Raw genomic sequence first — 21212 nt, 5'->3', positions numbered from 1 at the left:
GATGGTCCCGATCCGCCCTTTACAGTCAAATTACACAGAGCTTCCAGGAAGAATAATAAAATCCTAAAACCCAAAATAATAATTCCCCAAAATTAAATAAAAGAGGAAAAAAAACCCCCCCAAAAATCATTCCTACCCGGACCCACACCCTTCAATCCTGCCCTGATCCAACTGTAATGTTTGCTTGCTGCCATCTGCATCCTGCGGCTGCTTCTGTACAGCTGTAACCGAAATTCCCAAGCGGTGATGCTGAACCGTTGACGTTTGGTTTCCCTTTTGGCGCCTGATCACATCTCCCTGGATGGATGGAGCTATCCACTGAGGATTTCATATAATAGCTCTCTCCCTTCTCCCCTCCGGATTTTTATGGAATGACTCCCTTCCTTCCTCCTTCTTGCTCATCGCAATTATCGTGTCTTGCTTTGCCAAACTTAGTCGCAACTACACCTCCTTTCATCATCCCTATTGAGATTCTTCATAGATCCCTTCCCCATTCTTGCTACCGCCCTTTGTGCTCTTCTTTCTTCACCTGTCGACTTCCCTCGGCACCTCCGAACCCAATCCGAACCCAATCCCCGGCTTGCGACATTGTCGATCTCACGATAGTCCTGGGGCCTGCTCATTGATACCGGGTTCCATTAATTTCCTGGGATCGACTGGAAACCTCCTGACGCTCTTTCGCCCTCTCTCTTTCTCTCACCCAATCTCACTGCCGCCTTTCTCCTGTCCTCCAAACACCAGGCCAGCGGTGTGTCAAGACTCCCTTGCAGGTGTCTCTGTCTCAATAGTCTCTTTGGGTTGCTGGACCCTCCGCTACCTTATCGGATATCGGATTCGCGATAGAATTTCCCACCGCAGGGGGAGCAATGCTGAAGCCCTAAACTTCACCCACGCCTGCTCCTTGCTCCGATCTCGCCAGCCGCCACACCAATTGCATTCCTCCTCCCTTTTGAGCCCTGACGCATTAACCTGGGGTAATCTGACTCTTTAGGGGGAAATCAAAAGCACCACCCTTTGGTACTTTTTTTTCCCCTCGTGAACTATTCTCTGGCGCGAAACGCGGGGTCTCTCTTTTTAATGTCCATAAGTGTTTTTCTGGTGGCTCGCCCTTTTCGCGTATTTCAGATCTCACGCACAATGTTTCCACGGCCAGCTTGTTTACAAGGCCGGCGACAGCGCAATGGCGCGGCCGAGGATTGGCCTGCATTTCCTATGCGGCAACTATTCGTCTTAGGTAAGTGTGGTACTTTTGTTGTGCGCATTGCGGACTATATAGCTGTTTGAACAAACAAGAAACAGCCCCCTCCCCCCAAAAACGGCTGAAGTCTGTTGATGCGCAAGACTTGGCAGCATCTGGATAGTGCTGGTTCGAATGATCAAGAAACTGACCATGGTTATCAACAGCGCTTGTTCGAATTTGCGAGCCCATTGCTTTCATGTCGATTTTCCCGTACGTGTACCACATGGTTGAATCATTCCATGTGACGGACAACGACCAGAAGATTGCGCTCTACGCTGGCATGATCACCTCGTCGTTCACCTTTGCTGAATTCTCCGCGGGCATGTTCTGGGGCCGCATGAGTGACCGGATCGGTCGCAAGCCGGTGCTCGTCATGGGGCTGGTGGGCACGGCCATCAGCATGGTGGCCTTTGGATTCGCGCCCAACCTGGCCACGGCGATGATTGCGCGAGCGCTAGGCGGGCTGCTGAACGGGAATATCGGAGTGCTCCAGACAACGGTGGCGGAGATTGTGACGGTCAAGGAGCACCAACCGCGGGCATACTCGATCATGCCCTTCGTGTGGTGCCTGGGATCGATCATCGGGCCGGCGATGGGCGGTGCTCTGGCTCAACCCTGCGACAACTACCCGTGGCTATTCTCGCGTAACACGCTCTTCGACCGGTTCCCGTTCCTGCTGCCCAACCTAGTGTGCGTCCTGGTGCTGGTGTGCGGCATTGTGGTCGGGTTCCTGTTTCTGGAGGAGACACACCCGGAGAAGAAGCACCAGCGCGACCCTGGCCGCGAGTTGGGACACTGGCTGATCAGCCAGTGCTGGGGCTCGCGCGTGCAGCTCCCCGACGATTCCGACGTGGGGGTGGAGGAGACCAAGTACTTCGTCTATGACGTGCCGCCTGAATACGAAACTGCCGAATCATCGCCCTGTCTGCGCCCCGTGAGAGTGAGTGAGGGTGACGTCGGGTCAGAGTGCGACGTCGAGGGACAGAAACCGGCCGCGCCCAAGGCGTTCACCCGACAAGTCATCTTCACCATCGCGGCTTACGGCATTCTGGCCTAGTGAGTTGGCCCAACCCTTTCCTGTGTCCTGTGACCTCCCTGCACGCCACTTTCTCTCCTGCAGTCTTGCATAATTGCTGACATTAAGCCCCCTCTTTCTCCACAGCCATAGCGTGTCCTTCGACCAGCTAATGCCGGTCTTCCTGAGTACGCCCCACTCCGACGACAAGATTGTCCTGCCACTCAAGTTTACCGGCGGCCTTGGTCTGCCAACGAAGACCATCGGCTTCATGCTGGCGGTCCAGGGTGTCTACTCGATGATTGCCCAACTCTGGCTGTTCCCATTCGTGGTCAAGCACTTTGGCACACTGCGCACGTTCCGCTTCGTCTTGTTGGCATGGCCGCCGCTCTACCTGGCCGTGCCCTATCTCATCCTACTGCCCGCTAAACTCCAGATGCCCGCTGTCTACGTCGCGTTGATCAGCAAAATCACCTTCCACGTTATCGCCTTCCCCGCTACTGCCATCCTGCTGGCCAACGCTGCTCCCACGTCAAAGGTGCTCGGCTCTATCAATGGGGCTGCCGCCTCAACGGCCAGTCTGAGCCGAGCCTTTGGCCCGACGGTGACTGGCCTGCTGCACTCCAAGGGTCTGGAGAGCGGGCACTCCGTGCTGGCATGGTGGGCCTGCGGATTTGTTTGCTTGGTCGGTGCCCTCGAAAGTTTCTGGATGGAGGAGTCGCCCGAGTCTGGGCGCTTCAAGGGCCAGGACGCCGAGGTCAGTGAGGTGGAGCTCAAGCGTGAGGCCCTGTCTGAACCCTACGGTGGCCGGGATTCTGTCTCGGAAGAAGAGCAGCGCCTGCTCTCGCTGCGGTCCAGCATTGACCACGAATTCGACATTTCGAAGTTGGACTTGAACGCCATCCACGACCTATCGACCACCTCGGAGACTGATCTCTCTTCCACTCCACGGATCTAATCTTGGATTCTATCCTTTCGTGAACACATCCCCTGGTTCACTCTCATCTGTCCTTCTAGGAGGGCATGCATGACCATTCCATTCAGCCCCTGCGGCGGTCTGCCCTTGCCAAGAGGGCTTTCTTTCTCTCTTCCCCTTTTTTTTGATCTCTAGCCATGATACCTTATTTATTCTTCCCTTCACCCCTTTTCCTTTTCTGTCTTTTCTTTTCCTGCTCTGTTCATTGAGACCGGAGAACGGCGCAACTGGCATAAAATGGATGCATATGCGAAAAAAGCGTTAAACTTGGGTCTCTTTATTTTCTTCAATTTTCTTTCCCTATCGTCATGTTTTCGCTTACTCTTTTCATCTTTTTTCTGGAGCATTGAAACGGGATTATATCATGAGGATACTTATGCATCTGGGAGGTTATCTGTGATTTTGCGTCTCTTGCGATTGTTGCATGTTTGCTTATTTGCCTCATGTCAAGGACTACCACCTTGGATCATCAATAGACTCCTGTCACGGACTTTTAACACAATGAACGGCCTTGTCTCATTGTCCTGCAGCCCTTTGTCCTTAGATCATTTTTCTTTCACAGCGTTCGACGTAGACCAAGGCGCAGTTGCAATTTCGACTGTAGGCCAAGGAGCATCTCCACGACGCACCTCCCCCCCATAGTGCTGCCTTGCCAGCATCCGACAATGTAATTCCGATCATCGGAGCTGAAGGTGATCTGACCATCTTATCTTTAGATCATCGCCGGTCCCCCATTGCTTCCTCTGCAACCCTCCACTCCGGTCCCATCCAACCCGGTTTGCAGCGCCTATCACAACTCCGCGACTCCGCCAATGACAGCTGACAATGTCCGGGGCGATCCACTTGGCACATCACGCCGGCTCACAGACGCATGGCAGACTCCATGAAGTTGTGCGACATTCGCGCAGGGCCAATGGTCGTGCGGGGCCCAGTATTGACTGGAGAGCCCCTCTAAGGCCCCGTTTCCAGTCGCTGTGACCTTCCCAGTTGGTTCTCGGCGTGCCAGAGTCTGGGGTACCGAAAGTGCCGAGTTCTCCATTCCCGAGGGCAACTTAATCTCTCCGTACAGGGAATGGCCCCTGGGCCCGAACCCCACCAGAACCCTATCGCCGTATCCATAAGACGCAATCTCTCTCATCCCTCTTCATTCTGCAACTACGTATCGCCCTCGTAGTGTGCTCGGGACGGTCGTCGTTGGCGCTCCACTTAGTCGCGCCGCTCTCGCGCTACCCAGCGAGTTTCATTTCCCATCTCGTTGACATCTCGGAGGATATTTTCCCTCCGGCGCGTGCTCTTGCGCCGCGGAAGCGCGTTGCGTCGCCAAGTTACCTCGCGCAGGCCGCCTTCTTGTCCTTCGTGCTGCCTTGCAAGAACCGATTCCCTGCGTCGAGCCGACATCGCATCGACCGACCCTGGATCTGGATCATGAATGCTGATCCGACCCGGGGAGTCCAACCGCTATCCCGACCGCCGTCTCCGCAGAACCCCACCGTCAAGAGATGATCGCAGGTCCGCGGCCCTCGTCACTCATTCTTGACCATGCCTAACCCCCCTCTCCGCCGTCGCCGCTCTCTTCAGGCAGGAAGAGACCTCATCCTTCCGGCGTGACACCAAGCCAATCCGACCCCGCGCGTCTCTCGCGGGACGATCCCAACAACCCCTCCGCCCCAAACGCCGTGCCGTCCACGTCACCCGCCCTGTCCACCGCGCATTCAGCTGCCACCGTTGCCTCGACCGCATCTACCTCGGCATTCCGCAATGTCTCGGCCTGTAATCGCTGCCGGCTGCGCAAGAACCGTTGCGATCAGCGGCTTCCGCGGTGCCAGTCCTGCGAAAAAGCCGGAGTCCGCTGCGTCGGATACGACCCTATTACCAAGCGGGAAATTCCGCGCAGCTATGTATATTTTTTAGAGACGCGAGTCGCCTACCTGGAGAAACAACTCACGGAGCACAACCTGGAATTCAAGAAAGCGGTCGCTTTTGATGAAGAGGAAGCTGTCAAGACTGAATCCGACGGCGATGCGGCGCAATTTGGATCTGGTGCTGATATCCAAGGCGCCGAAGGCTCAGATAGGACGCGGAAGAATCCCGCTCTCAAGGAGGAACCTGACGCGACTGTCCAGCGAGCAGATGGAGACCGGGACCGAGATGGGGACGGAGATCGCGACTCCACAAGCGAGGAGAATTGGCGCTTGCACAATCTCGTGTCAAATATCGGCATGGTTTCTGTGCAGGGAACGTCCGATCCTCGATATCTCGGTTCAACTTCGGGCATATCCTTTGCTCGAGTTGTCTTCGCCGCGGTACGGAGTTCGCTGCCGGGCAATATGCCTGAGCGTGCTCCGATCCGTCCAAGCGATCGTTTGCCTCAGACGGCTGCTGGCCCTGGTGGGGGTACCATGCGCGATTCATTCTTCGGGCTCCAGACAAGACCGATGATGAAGCGCGCTGCGTTCCCGGACCGAGAGCTGGCGGAGCGTCTGGTGGATCTCTATTTCGAACATGCGAACCCTCAGATGCCCATTCTCCACCGTGGAGACTTTCTGGAACTTCTCGACCGCACCTATCTCTTGGAAGAAAAGAACCGTTCGCCTCGAGCTCTTTATATTCTCAACATTGTGTTTGCCATTGGTGCCGGAATTATTTTTGAAGATAAGCCCCAAGGTTCGGATGATGAGGACCGCGCCGGCCGTGACCGAGCTTCATCCACCACAAAGCGGCCCCGGCTGTCTAGCCATCAATATCAGCCGGAGGAATACCATGCTTCTGCAATCGTGCACTTGGAATCCTTCCTCGGGTCCTCGTCTAGCGAGGGATTTGGTGGATTGGAAGAGCTTCAGGCAGTGCTCCTCCTGGCCAGCTTTGCCTTGCTTCGCCCAGTCGCTCCTGGTCTTTGGTACATCGTTGGCGTTGCAATGCGCTTGGCTGTTGACCTAGGACTTCACTACGAGGATGGCGTGGGCTTGGACACGGGCTCGAAAGACGAAACTCAAGTCCCGCCTCGCATCGACGCCCGCGAGCGAGGTCGCCGCGAATGGGTGCGTGACCTCCGCCGCCGTTTGTGGTGGTGCGTGTACAGCTTCGACCGCCTCGTTGCCACATGTGTCGGCCGACCTTTTGGCATTAGCGACCAAGCCATCAGCACGGAATTCCCGTCCATGATGGATGACAAGTATATCACAAAAGCCGGTCTTTTGACGCCTCCTGATGGCGCCCCGACGTATAAGCATGTCGCCTTCCACTACTTCAAACTTCGTCTCCTCCAATCCGAAATCCACGATGTCCTCCAATACCAGCAGACCCGTGCTGTGCGCAGGCGGGCAGCGGAAAGCGCTACCATTCTTCCTCATGCGGAGCTGACATCTCCCTTCCTCCAAGGCTTTGACTCCTTCCGCTCGTGGCGCCATGACGTGCATGGCCGTCTGGTGGACTGGAACGAGTCTGCGCCAACACGTTCTGATACAGGGGTGCGATTCTCCATTGAGCTCTTGGAGTTGAACTATTGGCAGGCGATCATTTTGCTGTATCAGCAAAGCCTGACGGTGCCCGCAGAGTTGGCTGGTGAGCTGACACCCGCGGATGATGTGTCCAGTCCATCTTTCACTAATCCCGACGAGGGTGACGAGGAGGATCATGTCTACCTCAATGTGGCGGAGGCTGGCCAGAAGGTAATTCGGATCTATCGACAGTTGCACCGGGTGCGCTTAGTGAACTACACCTATCTTGCTACACACCACATTTTCATGGCCGGTATGGATTTGCTCCGTGTTTCCTTGTTCTGTGGACAAGCCGCTGACATCTCTTTCTAGGGATCTCTTTTCTGTATGCCATTTGGCATTCGCCATTGGTCCGAAGCCGATTAGTAGGCATTATCTCGTCTTCGAACCCTCCTGACTTGACACTAACGATCCTTTGCTTTCTAGACTCTCGACGAGGTAGACTTTACTGTTCTTGCAGCAACTTCGGTCCTTGGCGACTTGATGCACAAGTGTCCCCCGGCTGAGAATTGTCGGGATGCCTTTGAGCGGATGAGTAAAGCCACCGTCCAGATGTGCCTGTCGACCACTGGATTCGGGTCTCAGGTCGACATGTCACAAATTCAAGCTTTTTCCCACAGCGCGGGCTCCTTGTACCCAGGCCGACGCCAGCAGAGACAACAGGTAGGCCAAGGGCAAGCCCGGCGATCGACTCAATCTCGTACAACACGGCCAGTCCCCAGGTTCGACATGAATCTGGCCGATCTGTTCAGCGATAGCAGCACGCCTCTGGCCGACCGGTCCCGAGCCGACAGCAGACCTGCAGGAACCAATTACGCTGTTCGACCAGAGACTGCCGAGGCCGTCGCTCCTGGCCTGTCCCGGCCATTCGCGCAGCGCACGCCATCGATGGAATACTTTATGAAATATGAAGGCCAAACATCTCCGCAAGCCCCTCCACAATTCTACTACGGCAACTCACCACCACCGAGTGGTTCCCCCGCCAGCGTTACCCACTCGGCCGGTGGAACCCACGGTCTCCCACCCTCTGGTCCAGATAATCAGCCGGGCATGAGCCTGGATTTCCTGGACTTTGGGTCTGGCAATCCCGATAGCCAGGCGATGGGACAGGATCCCAATGCTGAGTACAATCTTACCGGAATGCCCACACTCGGCCAGAATGTGGGTATTGACCTTGGCTTCGGCATGGCCATGGACTTCCAGCATGATTGGAGTGAGAATCCCAACTACGATATCCTTGAGGGGTACTTCTTCGGTGGTTCCGGGGCTGGCGCATCTGGCGGTGATGCTTAGGGTTCTTTTGCTCCTTTAATTGTTGCGTATGTGAAGCCATAGGCGTACTTTGCTCTTCCTTTCTTTGTCTTCCTTGTTCCCATCCCTCCCTTCTTCATACTGCTTTCTACTACCCCTCCGCCACGACCTGCTTTTTGGGACCATATAGTCAGAGAGGATTTGACAGAAGGAAAGGACGGGGTTTGTGGGCTTAAGTACTGCTGATATCTTTGGTCCTGTATTTATTTTCCCCTTGCTTCTTTGTGTCTGTTTTGGGATACCATATATTGTATACACTATATCACACATATACAACAAGACCAGAGCTAATCTGCAAGAAATGGGTGTCGCATGTCGTTCTCAAATATGCCTAAGAGTAGGATTAGCACCGCTTGGTACAGTTAGGGTGGTGAGAGAAGGATGGACAGATGGATGGATGGATGGATCTGCGAGAGCCAACCGACCCAACTGGGTTCTGCAAGGCTGCACGAACACTCCGTGAATGCCTTGGGCATCAAACCTTGATCCTCCCGCGCCAAAACAAACCCTGCCGCTTTCTCTCCCAAGGGCCAACTCATAAACCTTGCCCGCTGGCCATTCGGTGACTGGTTGACAGTGCAAGCAGTTGGTCGCGTCCCGTTGGTTGCTTTTTCCAGCGATTCGGTGCGATCTGCGCTTGGACCCAATCTGCCTAACCTCGACCTCATCAGGTGCCCAGGTGCCCACGATCTCACGATCCGCGATTTCTGCGCGAGACCCAAGGCCCAGACGCCCTTTTGCCTCCTCCGATCTCGACCTACAATGCGACTGCTGCCGACCGGACGCAGTATCATGCTCATCCGCTGCGATCCTATCCACCGAACTCTCACTTGCCTCAGTTAGCTGAAGATCCCGCTCAGCCCTGCCGGAGCGCGGCCACCGCAGGCACCGATTCCCGCCGATACTCGTCGCCAGCCTTCGTTCTGATTTTCCCGGAGGGCAGTCTGCCTAGAGAGCTACAGACTGGCTGGATTTTCTGGCATCTCACATTCGTTGCTTTCGACCGCATACAATCGTTGGAGTTGCGCCTCCATGCGACGTGCTTGACGGAGGGAAATCAAAACCCAACCCTGTTTTGACAGGTCATGTCGAGAAGTGCCGATTGTTTATATGACTGTCTATTATGCAACTTGACAACTGTCCGGGTTCATAAGGTCGCCTCGATAACTGTATCAACATGGTGAAAGCAGACGTCCGAAGGGACTACTATGCAGACTTGGGGCTGCAACCCAGCGTGGAGGCGGAGGATATAAAGAAACAGTTCCGGAAGTTGGGTGAGTGCGGAACTCAAGCCATGCTACGGCTATCAAAATAGGGAGAGACGCTGATCTGAACAACCTAGCACTCAAATACCACCCCGACAGAAACCCGGGACGTGAACAAGAGTTCATCGCCAAGTTCCAGGCCATCCAAGCTGCCAATGAGATTCTCAGCGACCCCCAACAACGACTGAAATATGATACAGATCGTTTACGCGCAGGCTATGGCAAGGTCTACGGGCCTCCCAAGACTGCTCCGCGTAAAGCCCAGCCGAGCTACCCTGCCGCTCCTCCTCCCAAACCCCAAGCTCCGAAATTCCCTTTTAGTAATCGACCTCACGCGGCAACTAATGGACCTTCAGCCGGCGCTGCACGATATGCAACCCATGCACGTGCGGGGCCACAGCAGTGGCAGAAGCCCCAGGACGAAGCGCAGACAAGAGCGGATGCATTCAAGGGCTTCCACAATATGAGAGGTCAAAATTGGCGAGGATTTGATCCTACATCTGGCGGTACACCGAGGCAGCAGAATGCGCCTTTCGGTAACCCGAAGCCCAAATCAGCATTTGAGTATTTCAAGGAGAACGTAAAGACCTCTCCAACTGCAGCCGCAAATGCGAATTCGCCTAAGAAGAGACAAGGCTTTGCACCGGGAACGGCCGGGGGAGATGAGCCCATGGCTCGGAATACTAGTTCATATACCAACAACCGAAGTGAGCGGCCCAGCAGCATGTATTTTGACTCTGCGCCGCCTCCAACGGCCAAGAAATCAGCGGCACCCCAGTCTCCGCCATTGGCACAAGAGTTCGAGCGGACCAGCAGGAGCTATGCCACAACTGGAGGCGAGAAGACCTTCTTCGCGAGCCCTGGGCTGGGACGGTCATCCACAACGCGTACACCCTCGGCTTCGTTCCGCGCCTCAAACACACGCACCAACCCACCGAGCCCTGACCCCGCTCAGCCAGGGAGACATCGAAGTGCCAGCCCCAAGTCCAGACGGGACAGATCCTACTCCTTTTCGTCAACTTCAAGTGATCTAGATGACGACACCGAAGAGGAAGTGCGCCGCCCCAATATCTTCAAACCCAAGGCTGTACCCAAGAGTCGACTCCGGCCGCATCAGAAGTTCACCGACTTCTATCAAGAGGGAGACTCCAGCCCCGGAACTGGTGAGGAACCTTCTACCCGGCAAGACACCCAAGGACAACGGCCGTCGCCATCCGCGCAGAGACCCCGGAGGACTCCACGGTTCTCCGACTACGTTGACTTGACTGCTGACAGCGACGAAAATAAAGGCCACAATTCGGATAGCGCTACATTTGCGAAAGGAGCATATCGTCCGGAACCGCCGGTCTCTACTTCCCGGTAAGCTGGTCTTACTTTTATAGTCTCCATGTTCATCTGCTTATACTTTCCCCACAGCCCTACCTTCACCCAGTATCCGACGAATCCTACACCATCCGCCCGCCGTGGCTCCAGCAATCTTCACAAGAAGTTCTCTGCAGAAGATTGGCGAGAGCATTTACATACATTCGATTTTCTGGGCGCCACTGCGAAAACCCAAGATAGCAGCGATCCTCTTCGCAAAACGGGGGTCTCAAATACAAATGTTCGCGGACGTACCACCACCCGAACTGACTCAACACAGTCATCAAACTCGACGGGGGCTTTTGGTCTGAACAACCCATTTAGCCATGTTCCTGGTGGGCAGCCTTCAGAGCCACCGCCACAACAAGAACCTACCCCCTTCGCCCAGGCCAAGTTTTCTGCGGACGAGTGGTCCAAGCAGCTGCACCATATGACCTGGACGACTGCGGAACAGCCACGCCAACCGGGAAATACACCTCCACCACGAAGCCCCAAGAAACCGTTGCGGCCAGGCGCCAAAGTTCGAAGCGCACCGCAGCCGGCAAAGGTGGCGAGCGAAGCTCAGGAAGCTCGAGCAAATGTAAACGAGAACAGCCCTCCCGGGCCCAGCGAACAAGAACCTATCAATGAGGAGCCTATGGACATTGATGAGGACTTGCGTCCCATGCCACCGCAAGCTGCACCTGTTCCAAGGAATGTTCCTGCCGGGGGTCCAAGGCATACCAACTACCCAGATCTATCTGCCCATGCTGCACCCGCAGCTCCTTCGGCGGCTCAGCAGAAATCTCAGCCCCCCCAACACAAAGAAGGTAGCACATCTCAAAGTAGTGTACGCTCCCCACTTTTTGATCTTGGGAACTTCGGCAATACGGCACCCTTTACCAGCACCAATAGCGGCGGCATTGAAAACCTAGGAGATGTCCACGCTACACTACCGTTTGAGTCAAGAGCAAAGGCTCAGACTACCACAAAGCAAGACATTCGTCCTCGGGATCTCAAACTGCCGAACCCTCCCAAGCGACCTTGGGCACCAGCTCTGGTTCCTATCCATTTGGGATCACAGCAGATGGTCATTCCTCGCGAAAAATGGAACTGGTACGTGTCCGCAATGGGTACATACATGCACGATTGGAACAGCTTCAACCGCCGCATGCTGCTCCACTTCAACGCCCGTCAAGATGCCGTCGAGACGGGGCTTGCGCCCGGCTGGATTAGTGCCGTTGGCGATACGGCCCGTTTGAAGATGAATGGGGTTGGTGAAGATGGGGATGACGATAACAGCAGGCCCCGAGATGATGCTGAGCTCAATGAGCTCGACGATCTTGAGCCGGGCACCGGCAAGGGTGGATTCAGTGCTTACCTTCGGGGAATCGAAGAGGATATCCAGGTGCGCAAGCACTGGGAGGTGGCCTGTGAGATGCACCGCGAGTGTATTCTTGACCTCGGGAGGATACGGGAATGGATCCGCAACGGGGGCAAGGTGGTATGAGGAGGCTAATTGATTTACCTTTTTTTTTTGGTGTTATTTGGACACACGGAGTGATTTACGGAGGACTTGACTGTGTTTGCATTGGTTGCAGTGGACATGGCATCGGTAGAGAGGAGGTCTTAAGTTGCGGTGTTATCTTTGCAGCGCCATTCTTGTCGCTTGCGTGTGAGGGCATAGTTTCTTGTTTGGTGAAATACCCTGGAGTTGCTTTGCAGCTGATAGATCTAATTCGGGATCAATCCTTCCATTGTGGTACCGTAGATCTACTGTTCTTTAGAATGTTCCATTCGTCCATACTTCAACGAAAAAACCCTGCCCTAAAGGCCTGGGGCACCAAGGCATCAGGCGACGACCCCGCCGAAGTGTACCGCGGATACCAAAGTTACACCGTGACTGCGGGAAAAAAAATACTGTCGCCGTCGTGAGTCACTCAATAACAGCGTCAATTCCTCGCATCTTCTCCTTTAATCCCCCAAATCATCTTTCAAGGACGATTGGTATGTTCATTGTCCCCGGTCGGCGCTGATTGCGCCGCCCAATGCACACCGAGACTGACCCGTGCCAGACCTTTTGCCCCGCCATCCGAAGCCGGACTTAGTTCTCTTCTCCAAACACCCGCCGCTAGAACCAATTGATCGCCCATTCGACACAGACTCCGAGCATTGCGACTGATAACTCTCCCGACCGTCCGACCGTGCGAATACACTATGGTCTCCATCGTTTTAGGCAGTCAATGGGGAGATGAGGGTGGGCTTTACCCGGGCACGACCTGGAAGTGGAAAAAAAGCGTAGCGCTGATGCGGGATGTACAGGGAAGGGAAAGATCACAGACATGCTGTCGCAGCAGGCGACGCTTTGCTGCCGTGCAGCTGGTGGCCACAGTACGTGCTCCATGGATTGCTACTGTTTCACAGGCGCAGCGCATTCCGGGAAGATTGCGGACCAAGTTCCAAATTGACTGACCATCCCGCCTCGTGCGATCAATCGGATTAGACGCCGGCCACACTATCGTCCACGAAAATGTCACCTACGACTTCCACATCCTGCCCTCCGGCCTGGTCTCGCCCTCGTGTATCAACCTGATCGGCGCCGGCACCGTCTTCCACGTCCCTAGCTTTTTCAAGGAGCTGAAGGCCATCTCGGAGAAGGGTCTGTCGTCCGCCAGCAAGCGCATCTTCGTCTCCGACCGCGCGCACGTCTGCTTCGACCTGCACTCCGTTGTCGATGGCCTGGAGGAGGCCGGTCTCGGTGGCCGCAAGGTTGGCACCACCGGCAAGGGCATTGGTCCCTGCTACAGTGACAAGGCTGCGCGCCGTGGTGTGCGTGTCGGCGAGATTCTGGATGAAGAGACCTTCGAGCGGAAGTTGCGCACCTTGGACATTGCGTACCGCGCACGTTTCGGTGACATTGCCTATGATGTCGAGGAGGAGATTGCTCGGTTCAAGGTATGTCTGGCGACGGGGAAAGAAACTTGGGATTAGCGTACTAGAAAGTAGACTGACACACCCGCGTACAGGAATACCGCACCATGCTCAAGCCTTACATCGTTGATCAGCTCGAGTTCCTGCAGGAGCACAAGAACTCTCCGAACACCTTGGTCGAGGGTGCTAACGCCCTGATGCTGGACCTGGACCACGGCACATACCCCTTCGTGACCTCCTCGTCAACGGGGCTTGGTGGTGCCGTGCAGGCCCTTGCCCTTAACCCGGCCAGCATCAAGTCCGTCATTGGTGTTGTGAAGGCTTACACCACCCGTGTCGGCTCCGGTCCCTTCCCCAGCGAGCAGCTCAACGAGGACGGCGAGAAGCTTCAGAGGGTCGGCCGTGAGTTCGGTGTTACCACCGGCCGTCGCCGCCGCTGTGGCTGGCTCGACCTTGTCCTGTGCCGCTACTCGCACGCCATTAACCACTACACCGCGCTGAACCTGACCAAGCTCGATGTTCTGGACGACTTTGACGAGATCAAGGTCGGTGTCGCTTACATCCTGCCCGATGGAAAGCGCACCACCGGCACGTTCCCTGCCGACCCCAACGTTGTCGAGAAGATCAAGGTTGAGTACGTCACTCTGCCCGGCTGGAAGACCAACACCATGGGTGTCACCCGCTACGAGGACCTGCCTGCCAACGCCCGCTCCTACATCGAGTTCATTGAGCGCGAGATCGGTGGCGTCCCCATCAAGTGGATCGGTACCGGCCCTGCCCGGGAACACATGATTGCGCGCGATTAAAGGGTATGTTGATGACTCGGCGTAGTTTATTGTAAGTATCTGCCCGTGGTAGACGTCTCAAGGTGCCTTACTTTCTTTCCTGGTTGTTCTTTTCTTTCGTACTGCAGTTTATTGGGATTCGTGACTAAATCATACACGGTTTCGACCTTTTTTGTTTCTTCCTCTTTTTCCCCCGAGTGACGTGTTACTTATATCCCCTCAAAATTGGACATGTTAGAGAACACCTGCATCTGTGGAACCCCGGCTTGACTTACGAGGTGCCAGGCTACATACTACTAGACTAGAGTGAATTTCTATGCTGGGATCTTGGAGTATTAGGTAAAGGGCTAGTAGTCCTAGAAAATAATGCAAGTGACGTGATATCATAATTTCACCACAAAATTAATTGGAAAGAAGTTTAAGATAGTAGAAGGGACCACAAGAAGACAACCAAAACCGACCAAAAATCCTCTCATAGCGTCGAAGCTGACCAGCGATTCTACTTCTAGGTACACCTTGAGGGCAGTCTTTTCAGTGCTTGATGTTTCGTATGGCATGAAATAGTTGTGAATTAAAACTTGCAATATTTTCCACAAAGTACAGTATATAAAACAAGAGGAGAGAAGTCAAAAAGAACACCAGAGAAAGGGGAGTATAAGTACATAGATGCCAAGAATCCGAAGACAAAGAACGCCGCCCGATGCAAGGATGGTATAGCTCTATCGATTTCCTTCTTTCGCCAGGAATGCGGCAAAGACAACCCTCAGATGGACAGCAACTTTTTTTTCAGTCGCCCCGCTGAGCCCGTGATGGACTAATAGCGGGAGCGAGCACCGTAGAGGCTGCCAGTGCGGCTCGAGGGGCGGCCCTCACTCGAGTGACCGGATCTGCCGTGGGGGGATCTGCCGCGGTTGGATCGACGATCCTCAAAGCTGAAGTCCTCGGAGCCGCGGCCACGTCTTCCAGCGTCGAAGGGGTCAATGGCACGGCGACGAGGGCCACCCTCCTCAAGTTTTAACTCCTTGATGCGGTCCAGGCCAAGGTTGCGGGCAATGCTAGCCTTGACGGATGGTGGCTCGGGCAAACCGTAACCGTGAATGGCTAGGCTATTGAGGGCTAGAATGGCATTTCGTCGCTTGGTAAAGCTTTGGCTCATGGTACCTAATTGGGACCGGTACGTGGTCTCCTTCATAATCGGCGAGACCTCGTTCATCGCATCCTTAATCTGTGTGATGGTCTCAGCCGTCGCTGGGGAGGCCGTGTCCAGGTCCCGGGCCATGTTCAGCGAGGCCGTAGAAAGAGTCGTATCCTCGGTGAGGGGCAGATCGCCCAGCTTATTTTGGAAGAACTCGTATTCGCCATCATGCAGGAACAACCAGCCTTCGCCCTCCTTGCCGGCACGACCAGTGCGGCCAATGCGGTGAATATAAGTCTCCCGATCACGGGGAGGGCCCACCTGGATGACATGAGTGACCTCAGGGAAATCCATGCCACGAGATGTGACGTCCGACGAGAAGAGAATGGCTTCCTCGGCGCGGCGGAAGTTGTTAGCGCTATTAGTCCGCGCAGCTTGCGTGAGACGAGAGTGGATTTGGTGGACACGCATGCGACCCAGAGGGGCTGGGCCCCGTGCATCGCCACGCATGTTGCGGAGAACCATGAAAGCCTCGGCACTAAGATTGACTTCGCTGGTCGAATTGAAGTAGACAATCGCCTTGAACGGCCGCAGGTTTTGGTCCTCGGCCTGACGAGCCTGGTGGCTCTTGGCTAGCTCAAGAACGGCCGGCAGAGCGTTCTCATATCCGTGCAGGAAGACGGTCTTCTGAGGGACTCTCATGTGGGTGGGAACCTCATCATCACGGAGCGTCTTAACAAATTTGAAGCCCGGCTTCATGGTGCGCTTCACCATCGTCATCACCTCCTTAGGGACAGTGGCAGAAAGCATGAGGGTCTGACGATCGACCTTGGACGGGTCCGGGAGGAGATCCTTGATCTCATTGATCTCTGCCGAGAACCCTTGATCCAGGAGACGATCAGCCTCATCCAGAATCAGGGTGTTCAGCTTGGGGGCGGAGACGCCGCTGGAGGGGTCTGAGAGGATATCCTTGATACGGCCGGGGGTACCGACCAGCAGATGGCAGCCATCGCGCTGGATCCGCATCAATCCGGATCTCTTGTGTGTGCCACCCACGGCAGTCTGCACCACAAGACCTGTGCCGGCCGCAACTTTGATGGCCTCGGCGGCGATCTGCTCGGCAAGCTCACGGGTGGGTGAGATGATCAGCGCCCGAATATCGGACGATCCAGCGGAGCGATGGCGTCCTTGGGGCTTGGATCGGGTGAGAGTAGGATCGCTAAGAATGTTCTGCATGGTAGGGACGAGGAAGGCGAGGGTTTTACCGGTTCCGGTCTTTGCCTGAGCCAGACTGGAGGTAACGTGTTAGAAGATCCTGAATTTGAGAAACAATAAAATGCACGGATTTACTCACACATCATCGCCACCGAGCATTTGGCTGATCGTCTGGCTTTGCACCTCGGTCATGGTCTTCAAGCCCATGCGGCCGGGGTGAGTGATGTTCCGAATGATCGAGGGATCAATCAGCCCCTTTTCCTGGAGATCCGCAAACTCAGTGATCAATTCAGATTCAAACAACTCCTTTTCCTGCGCAGCTGCCTCGGCAGAGGCTGCGTTCAGCGCAGGGAATGAGGTGTGAAGAGATTTGGCCAGGACAGGAACCCGGTTGGTCGGAGCCTGCCACTTGAGCAATTGGGGAGCCCATCGCGCAGACAGAGAGCGTGGGGCAGATGCCCGCAGAGCCTGAGAGACACCGAAACGGCGAACAGCACCAAGCATGATGAAAAAAATGTTGATGAAGGGGACGTGATTAGGAGTCGGCGTGGCACTCGGCGCGCGACAGGAAAAGGTAAAACGAAAATTTATGTCACATGATGCTTATCGATAAGGACCCAGATTCTGGTGGGTCTTGCCTGAGGCATCAGTGTTATGTCCACTGTCCGGCGGATGTTTCGCCCCCCTTTCTGATGTGGGTTCGATAGCCTGCCAGCAATGCGTGATGTACGAGAGAGCCCGCATCAACCATTCCATTCCGGACCTTCGATTCTTTTCACGCAAAGTCGAACCACTGAATCGGACTCTGGCCGCTTCAAAGAAGTGCGGAGTCAGCGGAACCGGCATTCTACTGTAGATCCGCCCGGTCAAAGTTAATGAGAAGAAAATAGTTAGTCAGTGAAAGTTTGGGAGATTGCTAAGCACGGCTTGTTTGCACGGTGGCGCTGACACATCGATCCCTCGAGCAGTGGCCATGGCACAGATCTGCGGGCGTCAATTTCAATATTGGCAGATGGCCGACATTGCTGCAGAGTGGGAGGCTAGAAAGGAGCCGAACATGTCGAATCCTGGCCCGACCCTAATCCTATAAGACCAGCGGTCTCCCCTGCCGAAATGTGCTCCATCTAATTCTCCTCCGTACACTTTCATCCCCTCGCAGCATCTGTCTGTTTGTTAACATAATGGCTCCTATCAACGTTGTGATTGTGGGGGCTGGATGTGCCGGCGTCAGCATTGCCCACTCCTTGCTGCAAGGGGTTCCCAACACCAAGGTTGTACTAGTGAACCCTTCCCAGACGTTTTATTGGAACATTGCCGCGCCACGCATCGTCGCGAAGCCGAAGGCTTTCAAGCCGGAGCAGTATTTGCTGCCCATTAAAGACGCTTTCGTCCAATACCCGGCCGATACGTTCGAATTCATCGCTGGAATTGCGACTGCCATTGATGTTGCTGCAAAGAGCGTGTCTATCACCCCCAATGGCAGCGCGGACTCGAAGTCTCTGCCATACGACCATCTCGTGATCGCATCCGGAAGCACCAACCCGTCAAGCACTGGCGCCGTCACCGGCATTTCGGTCCCCTTCAAGCCGTCTAATCGGGATGATATCAAAGAGATTGTCGAGGCCGCCCAGCAGCAGATCGCCAATGCCAAGGAGATTGTCATTGGCGGTGCAGGGCCGGTTGGTGTCGAGTTAGCAGGTGAGCTCGCTGAGGAGCTTGGCAGCAAGGCGACTATCACCTTGATCTCTTCTGCGGACCGGGTGCTTCCCATGCTCAAGCCCTCTGGCAGCTATGCAGGCGAGAAGTTGCTGAAGCAGAAGAACGTCAAGATCATCACATCCGCGAAGGTGACTGGGGCTGCAGCCTCGACCGATGGAACGAAGTCCTGGACCGTCTCTCTTGACAACGGAAACAAGGTGCTTGCCGACCTGTATATCCCGACGACGGGGGCCATCCCCAACAGCAGCTTCATTCCCGCGGAATTTCTCGACGCAGATGGCTGGGTCAAGGTCAACAAGGAGCTGCGTGTGCAAGCCTCCGGCGGCTCGGCTCTGCCTATTTACGCCGTCGGTGATATCAACACTAACACCATGCGTCTCAGCTTCAAAGCCACGGAACAGGCCAAGATTGCGGCTGCGAACATCAAGGCCGATATCTTGGGCAAGGGCGATCACAAAGCCTACGAACAGGGTAATAGCGTCATGATGGCAGTTCCCATTGGTGAGACTGGCGGCACCGGTCAGATGTTCGGGATGACCCCGTTCAGCTTCATTGTGAAGTTGGCCAAGGGCCGTGATTATTTTGTGTCCAAAGCAGCGCAGGCCCTGGCCGGCAAGACTTAGAGGATACCTGGAGGGTCGTCGGAGGGGGATAAGGGGTATCAGGGGTATCAGCGCTCTGGTGTGTGAGCGTGCTCTGAAATAATGGATAGTTTAATGTTTGATACCATCTCTAGTTATACCTCTTTTGCCAGGCAAGCAATGACTAATGCATACCTCACTTCCTGCCGTGTGGGCCCATTCGGCCATCCCGTCGATGAAGTCATGAAAATTGGAGGTCGCACGCCGAGAAGGGAAGCTGTGCATTCATTGAGACGAATAACTGCGTACAATGCACGCTGTAATTCAATGAATCGCGCCTAAAGGGCCAATCAAAGGGCCAAGGCCCAAATTCCCGACTAAGCGAGATCTGCGGATCTCTGCGACCCTTTCAATCCCTGCAAAGTTGATGCAACAAGCCCCTCCACCGCCGCTGGCTCCACCCGAACTGGTAACCTCCTCCGTGCTGAGAAATCGAGCGCTTTTTCGGATTATTCATTGCGCAATCACTGCAATCAGGGCGGGTTGCATTCAGAGCGGTCCAATTGCCTAGAATGGTCATTGCCCGTCGGCCTGGCGAGTCTTCAGTTCAGCCGAGCTCCACCCGGGGCGTCAAAGGTGGGCACCGTCGCGGGCACCGTCGCAAAAGTCTCCGCGGGCGCTGGCGAGTTCAGAGCTCGCTGGTTGAGTTGGACCTCGGAATGTTTTGTTAGGACCAAGTCTACTTTCGGCAACCGTTACGCGCAACATTATCATCCTTGCGAATCATCGTCATGTATACGGTGGCGGATGGTCCCAGCAGGGAAGTGGAGCCGTCAGCACCTTGAAGGAGTCAACACCTGGTTGGTACTCCGAACGGAGTACATACATGGGTGGACTATACCCCGTCTCGAGAAGCTTCTCCGGGACCCATCGGCAAACGGCGATTTGCTTTATAATTATGAGCAGCTCTGCACTTCGGCCTCGGTCCCCTCCCTGCCCCGCTTGACTGTCGTACAAGTTTTTAGCTATAAAAGCTCTGGTAGCACGGCCAGTATTCACGTCGCCCAACTTCGAATCCTTCCACCTCACCACCCCACCAACCCTCCAATTCATTTTACCTGCTCTCCTACATAGCCGACCGCCTGACATACAGTTGACATCATGTCCAACAAGGCCCTCATCTTCAAGAAGGTCCCCCAGGGATATCCCGTCCCCGGCGAGGACCTGACGGTGGAGCCCGTCGCCTATGACGCCAGTGTTGCCGCTCCCGCCGACGGTGTTGTCCTCCAGTCGCTTTACACCAGCTTCGACCCTTACATGCGCGGTCGCATGCGCTCCGCTGAGGTCAAGTCCTACGCCCCGGCTTTCGATCTCAACAAGCCCATCGAGAGCGCCAGCATCGCCAAAGTCATCCGCTCCGATAACGCCCTCTACAAGGAGGGTGAGCTGGTGATCGGCCAAGTGCCCATCCAGGAGTACATCGCGCTGGACGGCAAGCAGCTCGTGCGCATCCGCAAGCTCGACAACCCTCTGGGCATTGAGGACATCCGTGTGTTCCTCGGTGCTCTCGGTATGCCCGGTCTAACCGCATACTCCTCGCTGTATGAGATCGGCAAGCCCAAGAAGGGCGAAACCATCTTCGTCTCCGCTGCCAGCGGTGCCGTCGGCCAGCTCGTCGGCCAGCTTGCTAAGCACGAGGGTCTGCGCGTGATCGGTTCCGTCGGCTCCGACGAGAAGCTCGAGTACATCACCAAGGAGCTTGGCTTCGATGGCGGCTTTAACTACAAGAACGAGAAACCCGCCGATGCGCTAGCCCGTCTTGCCCCCGAGGGCGTGGATATTTACTACGAGAACGTCGGCGGTGAGCACCTCGAGGCTGCTCTGGACGCGATGAACAACTTTGGCCGTGTCGTCGTCTGCGGTCTGATCTCGCAGTACAACTCCGCTCCCTACCCCATTAAGAACATCCACAACGTCCTCGTCAAGCGTGTGACGATGCGCGGCTTCATCGTTAGCGATCCCGGGATGGGCGATAAATATGCCAAGGAGCACCAGGAGCGCGTGCAAAAGTGGATCAAGGATGGCTCATTCAAGGCGCTTACCCACGAGACTGTTGGCGTGGATAACGCTGCCGAAGGTCTGGTTGGCATCTTCTACGGCAAGAACAAGGGCAAGGCCGTGCTGAAGTTCTAATGGGCTGT

The 21212-nt window shown here is 55.3% G+C and overlaps 8 protein-coding genes across 8 annotated transcripts; 6 read left to right on the top strand and 2 right to left on the bottom strand.

The window, feature by feature from the left end:
* Positions 1 to 1137: 1137 nt before the first annotated feature.
* On the top strand, positions 1138 to 3213 carry N7482_006136 (MFS transporter; the record flags this gene model as incomplete). Its single annotated transcript, XM_056688261.1, has 3 exons — positions 1138 to 1234; positions 1405 to 2296; positions 2403 to 3213. 3 exons carry the CDS (start codon positions 1138 to 1140, stop codon positions 3211 to 3213), a joined length of 1800 nt encoding a protein of 599 aa, XP_056543816.1.
* A 1224-nt stretch (positions 3214 to 4437) lies between these two features.
* Positions 4438 to 4629, bottom strand: N7482_006135 (uncharacterized protein; the record flags this gene model as incomplete). Its single annotated transcript, XM_056688260.1, has 1 exon — positions 4438 to 4629. One exon carries the CDS (start codon positions 4627 to 4629, stop codon positions 4438 to 4440), a length of 192 nt encoding a protein of 63 aa, XP_056543815.1.
* Positions 4630 to 4660: 31 nt separating this feature from the next.
* On the top strand, positions 4661 to 8021 carry N7482_006134 (Zn(II)2Cys6 transcription factor; the record flags this gene model as incomplete). Its single annotated transcript, XM_056688259.1, has 4 exons — positions 4661 to 4740; positions 4814 to 6981; positions 7041 to 7093; positions 7155 to 8021. 4 exons carry the CDS (start codon positions 4661 to 4663, stop codon positions 8019 to 8021), a joined length of 3168 nt encoding a protein of 1055 aa, XP_056543814.1.
* Positions 8022 to 9216: 1195 nt separating this feature from the next.
* N7482_006133 (uncharacterized protein) lies at positions 9217 to 12155 on the top strand (the record flags this gene model as incomplete). The annotated part of the gene is made up of 3 exons (XM_056688258.1): positions 9217 to 9313; positions 9361 to 10663; positions 10721 to 12155. 3 exons carry the CDS (start codon positions 9217 to 9219, stop codon positions 12153 to 12155), a joined length of 2835 nt encoding a protein of 944 aa, XP_056543813.1.
* Positions 12156 to 12862: 707 nt separating this feature from the next.
* Positions 12863 to 14382, top strand: adB (adenylosuccinate synthase ADE12; the record flags this gene model as incomplete). The annotated part of the gene is made up of 4 exons (XM_056688257.1): positions 12863 to 12902; positions 12968 to 13036; positions 13149 to 13600; positions 13672 to 14382. The coding sequence occupies 4 exons, from the start codon at positions 12863 to 12865 to the stop codon at positions 14380 to 14382; spliced, it is 1272 nt and encodes a 423-aa protein (XP_056543812.1).
* A 793-nt stretch (positions 14383 to 15175) lies between these two features.
* Positions 15176 to 17215, bottom strand: helA (putative DEAD box RNA helicase HelA; the record flags this gene model as incomplete). Its single annotated transcript, XM_056688256.1, has 2 exons — positions 15176 to 16787; positions 16851 to 17215. The coding sequence occupies 2 exons, from the start codon at positions 17213 to 17215 to the stop codon at positions 15176 to 15178; spliced, it is 1977 nt and encodes a 658-aa protein (XP_056543811.1).
* A 677-nt stretch (positions 17216 to 17892) lies between these two features.
* N7482_006130 (NAD(P)/FAD-dependent oxidoreductase) lies at positions 17893 to 19053 on the top strand (the record flags this gene model as incomplete). Its single annotated transcript, XM_056688255.1, has 1 exon — positions 17893 to 19053. The coding sequence occupies one exon, from the start codon at positions 17893 to 17895 to the stop codon at positions 19051 to 19053; it is 1161 nt and encodes a 386-aa protein (XP_056543810.1).
* A 1119-nt stretch (positions 19054 to 20172) lies between these two features.
* N7482_006129 (MDR family NADP-dependent oxidoreductase) lies at positions 20173 to 21204 on the top strand (the record flags this gene model as incomplete). The annotated part of the gene is made up of 1 exon (XM_056688254.1): positions 20173 to 21204. One exon carries the CDS (start codon positions 20173 to 20175, stop codon positions 21202 to 21204), a length of 1032 nt encoding a protein of 343 aa, XP_056543809.1.
* Between the last annotated feature and the right edge of the window lie 8 nt (positions 21205 to 21212).

This window comes from Penicillium canariense (genome assembly GCF_028826845.1).
Source record: "Penicillium canariense strain IBT 26290 chromosome Unknown utg000003l_segment0_segment0, whole genome shotgun sequence".
In the NCBI taxonomy this organism is placed as follows: domain Eukaryota; kingdom Fungi; phylum Ascomycota; class Eurotiomycetes; order Eurotiales; family Aspergillaceae; genus Penicillium; species Penicillium canariense.
This window is presented reverse-complemented; position numbering and strand designations above follow the sequence as displayed.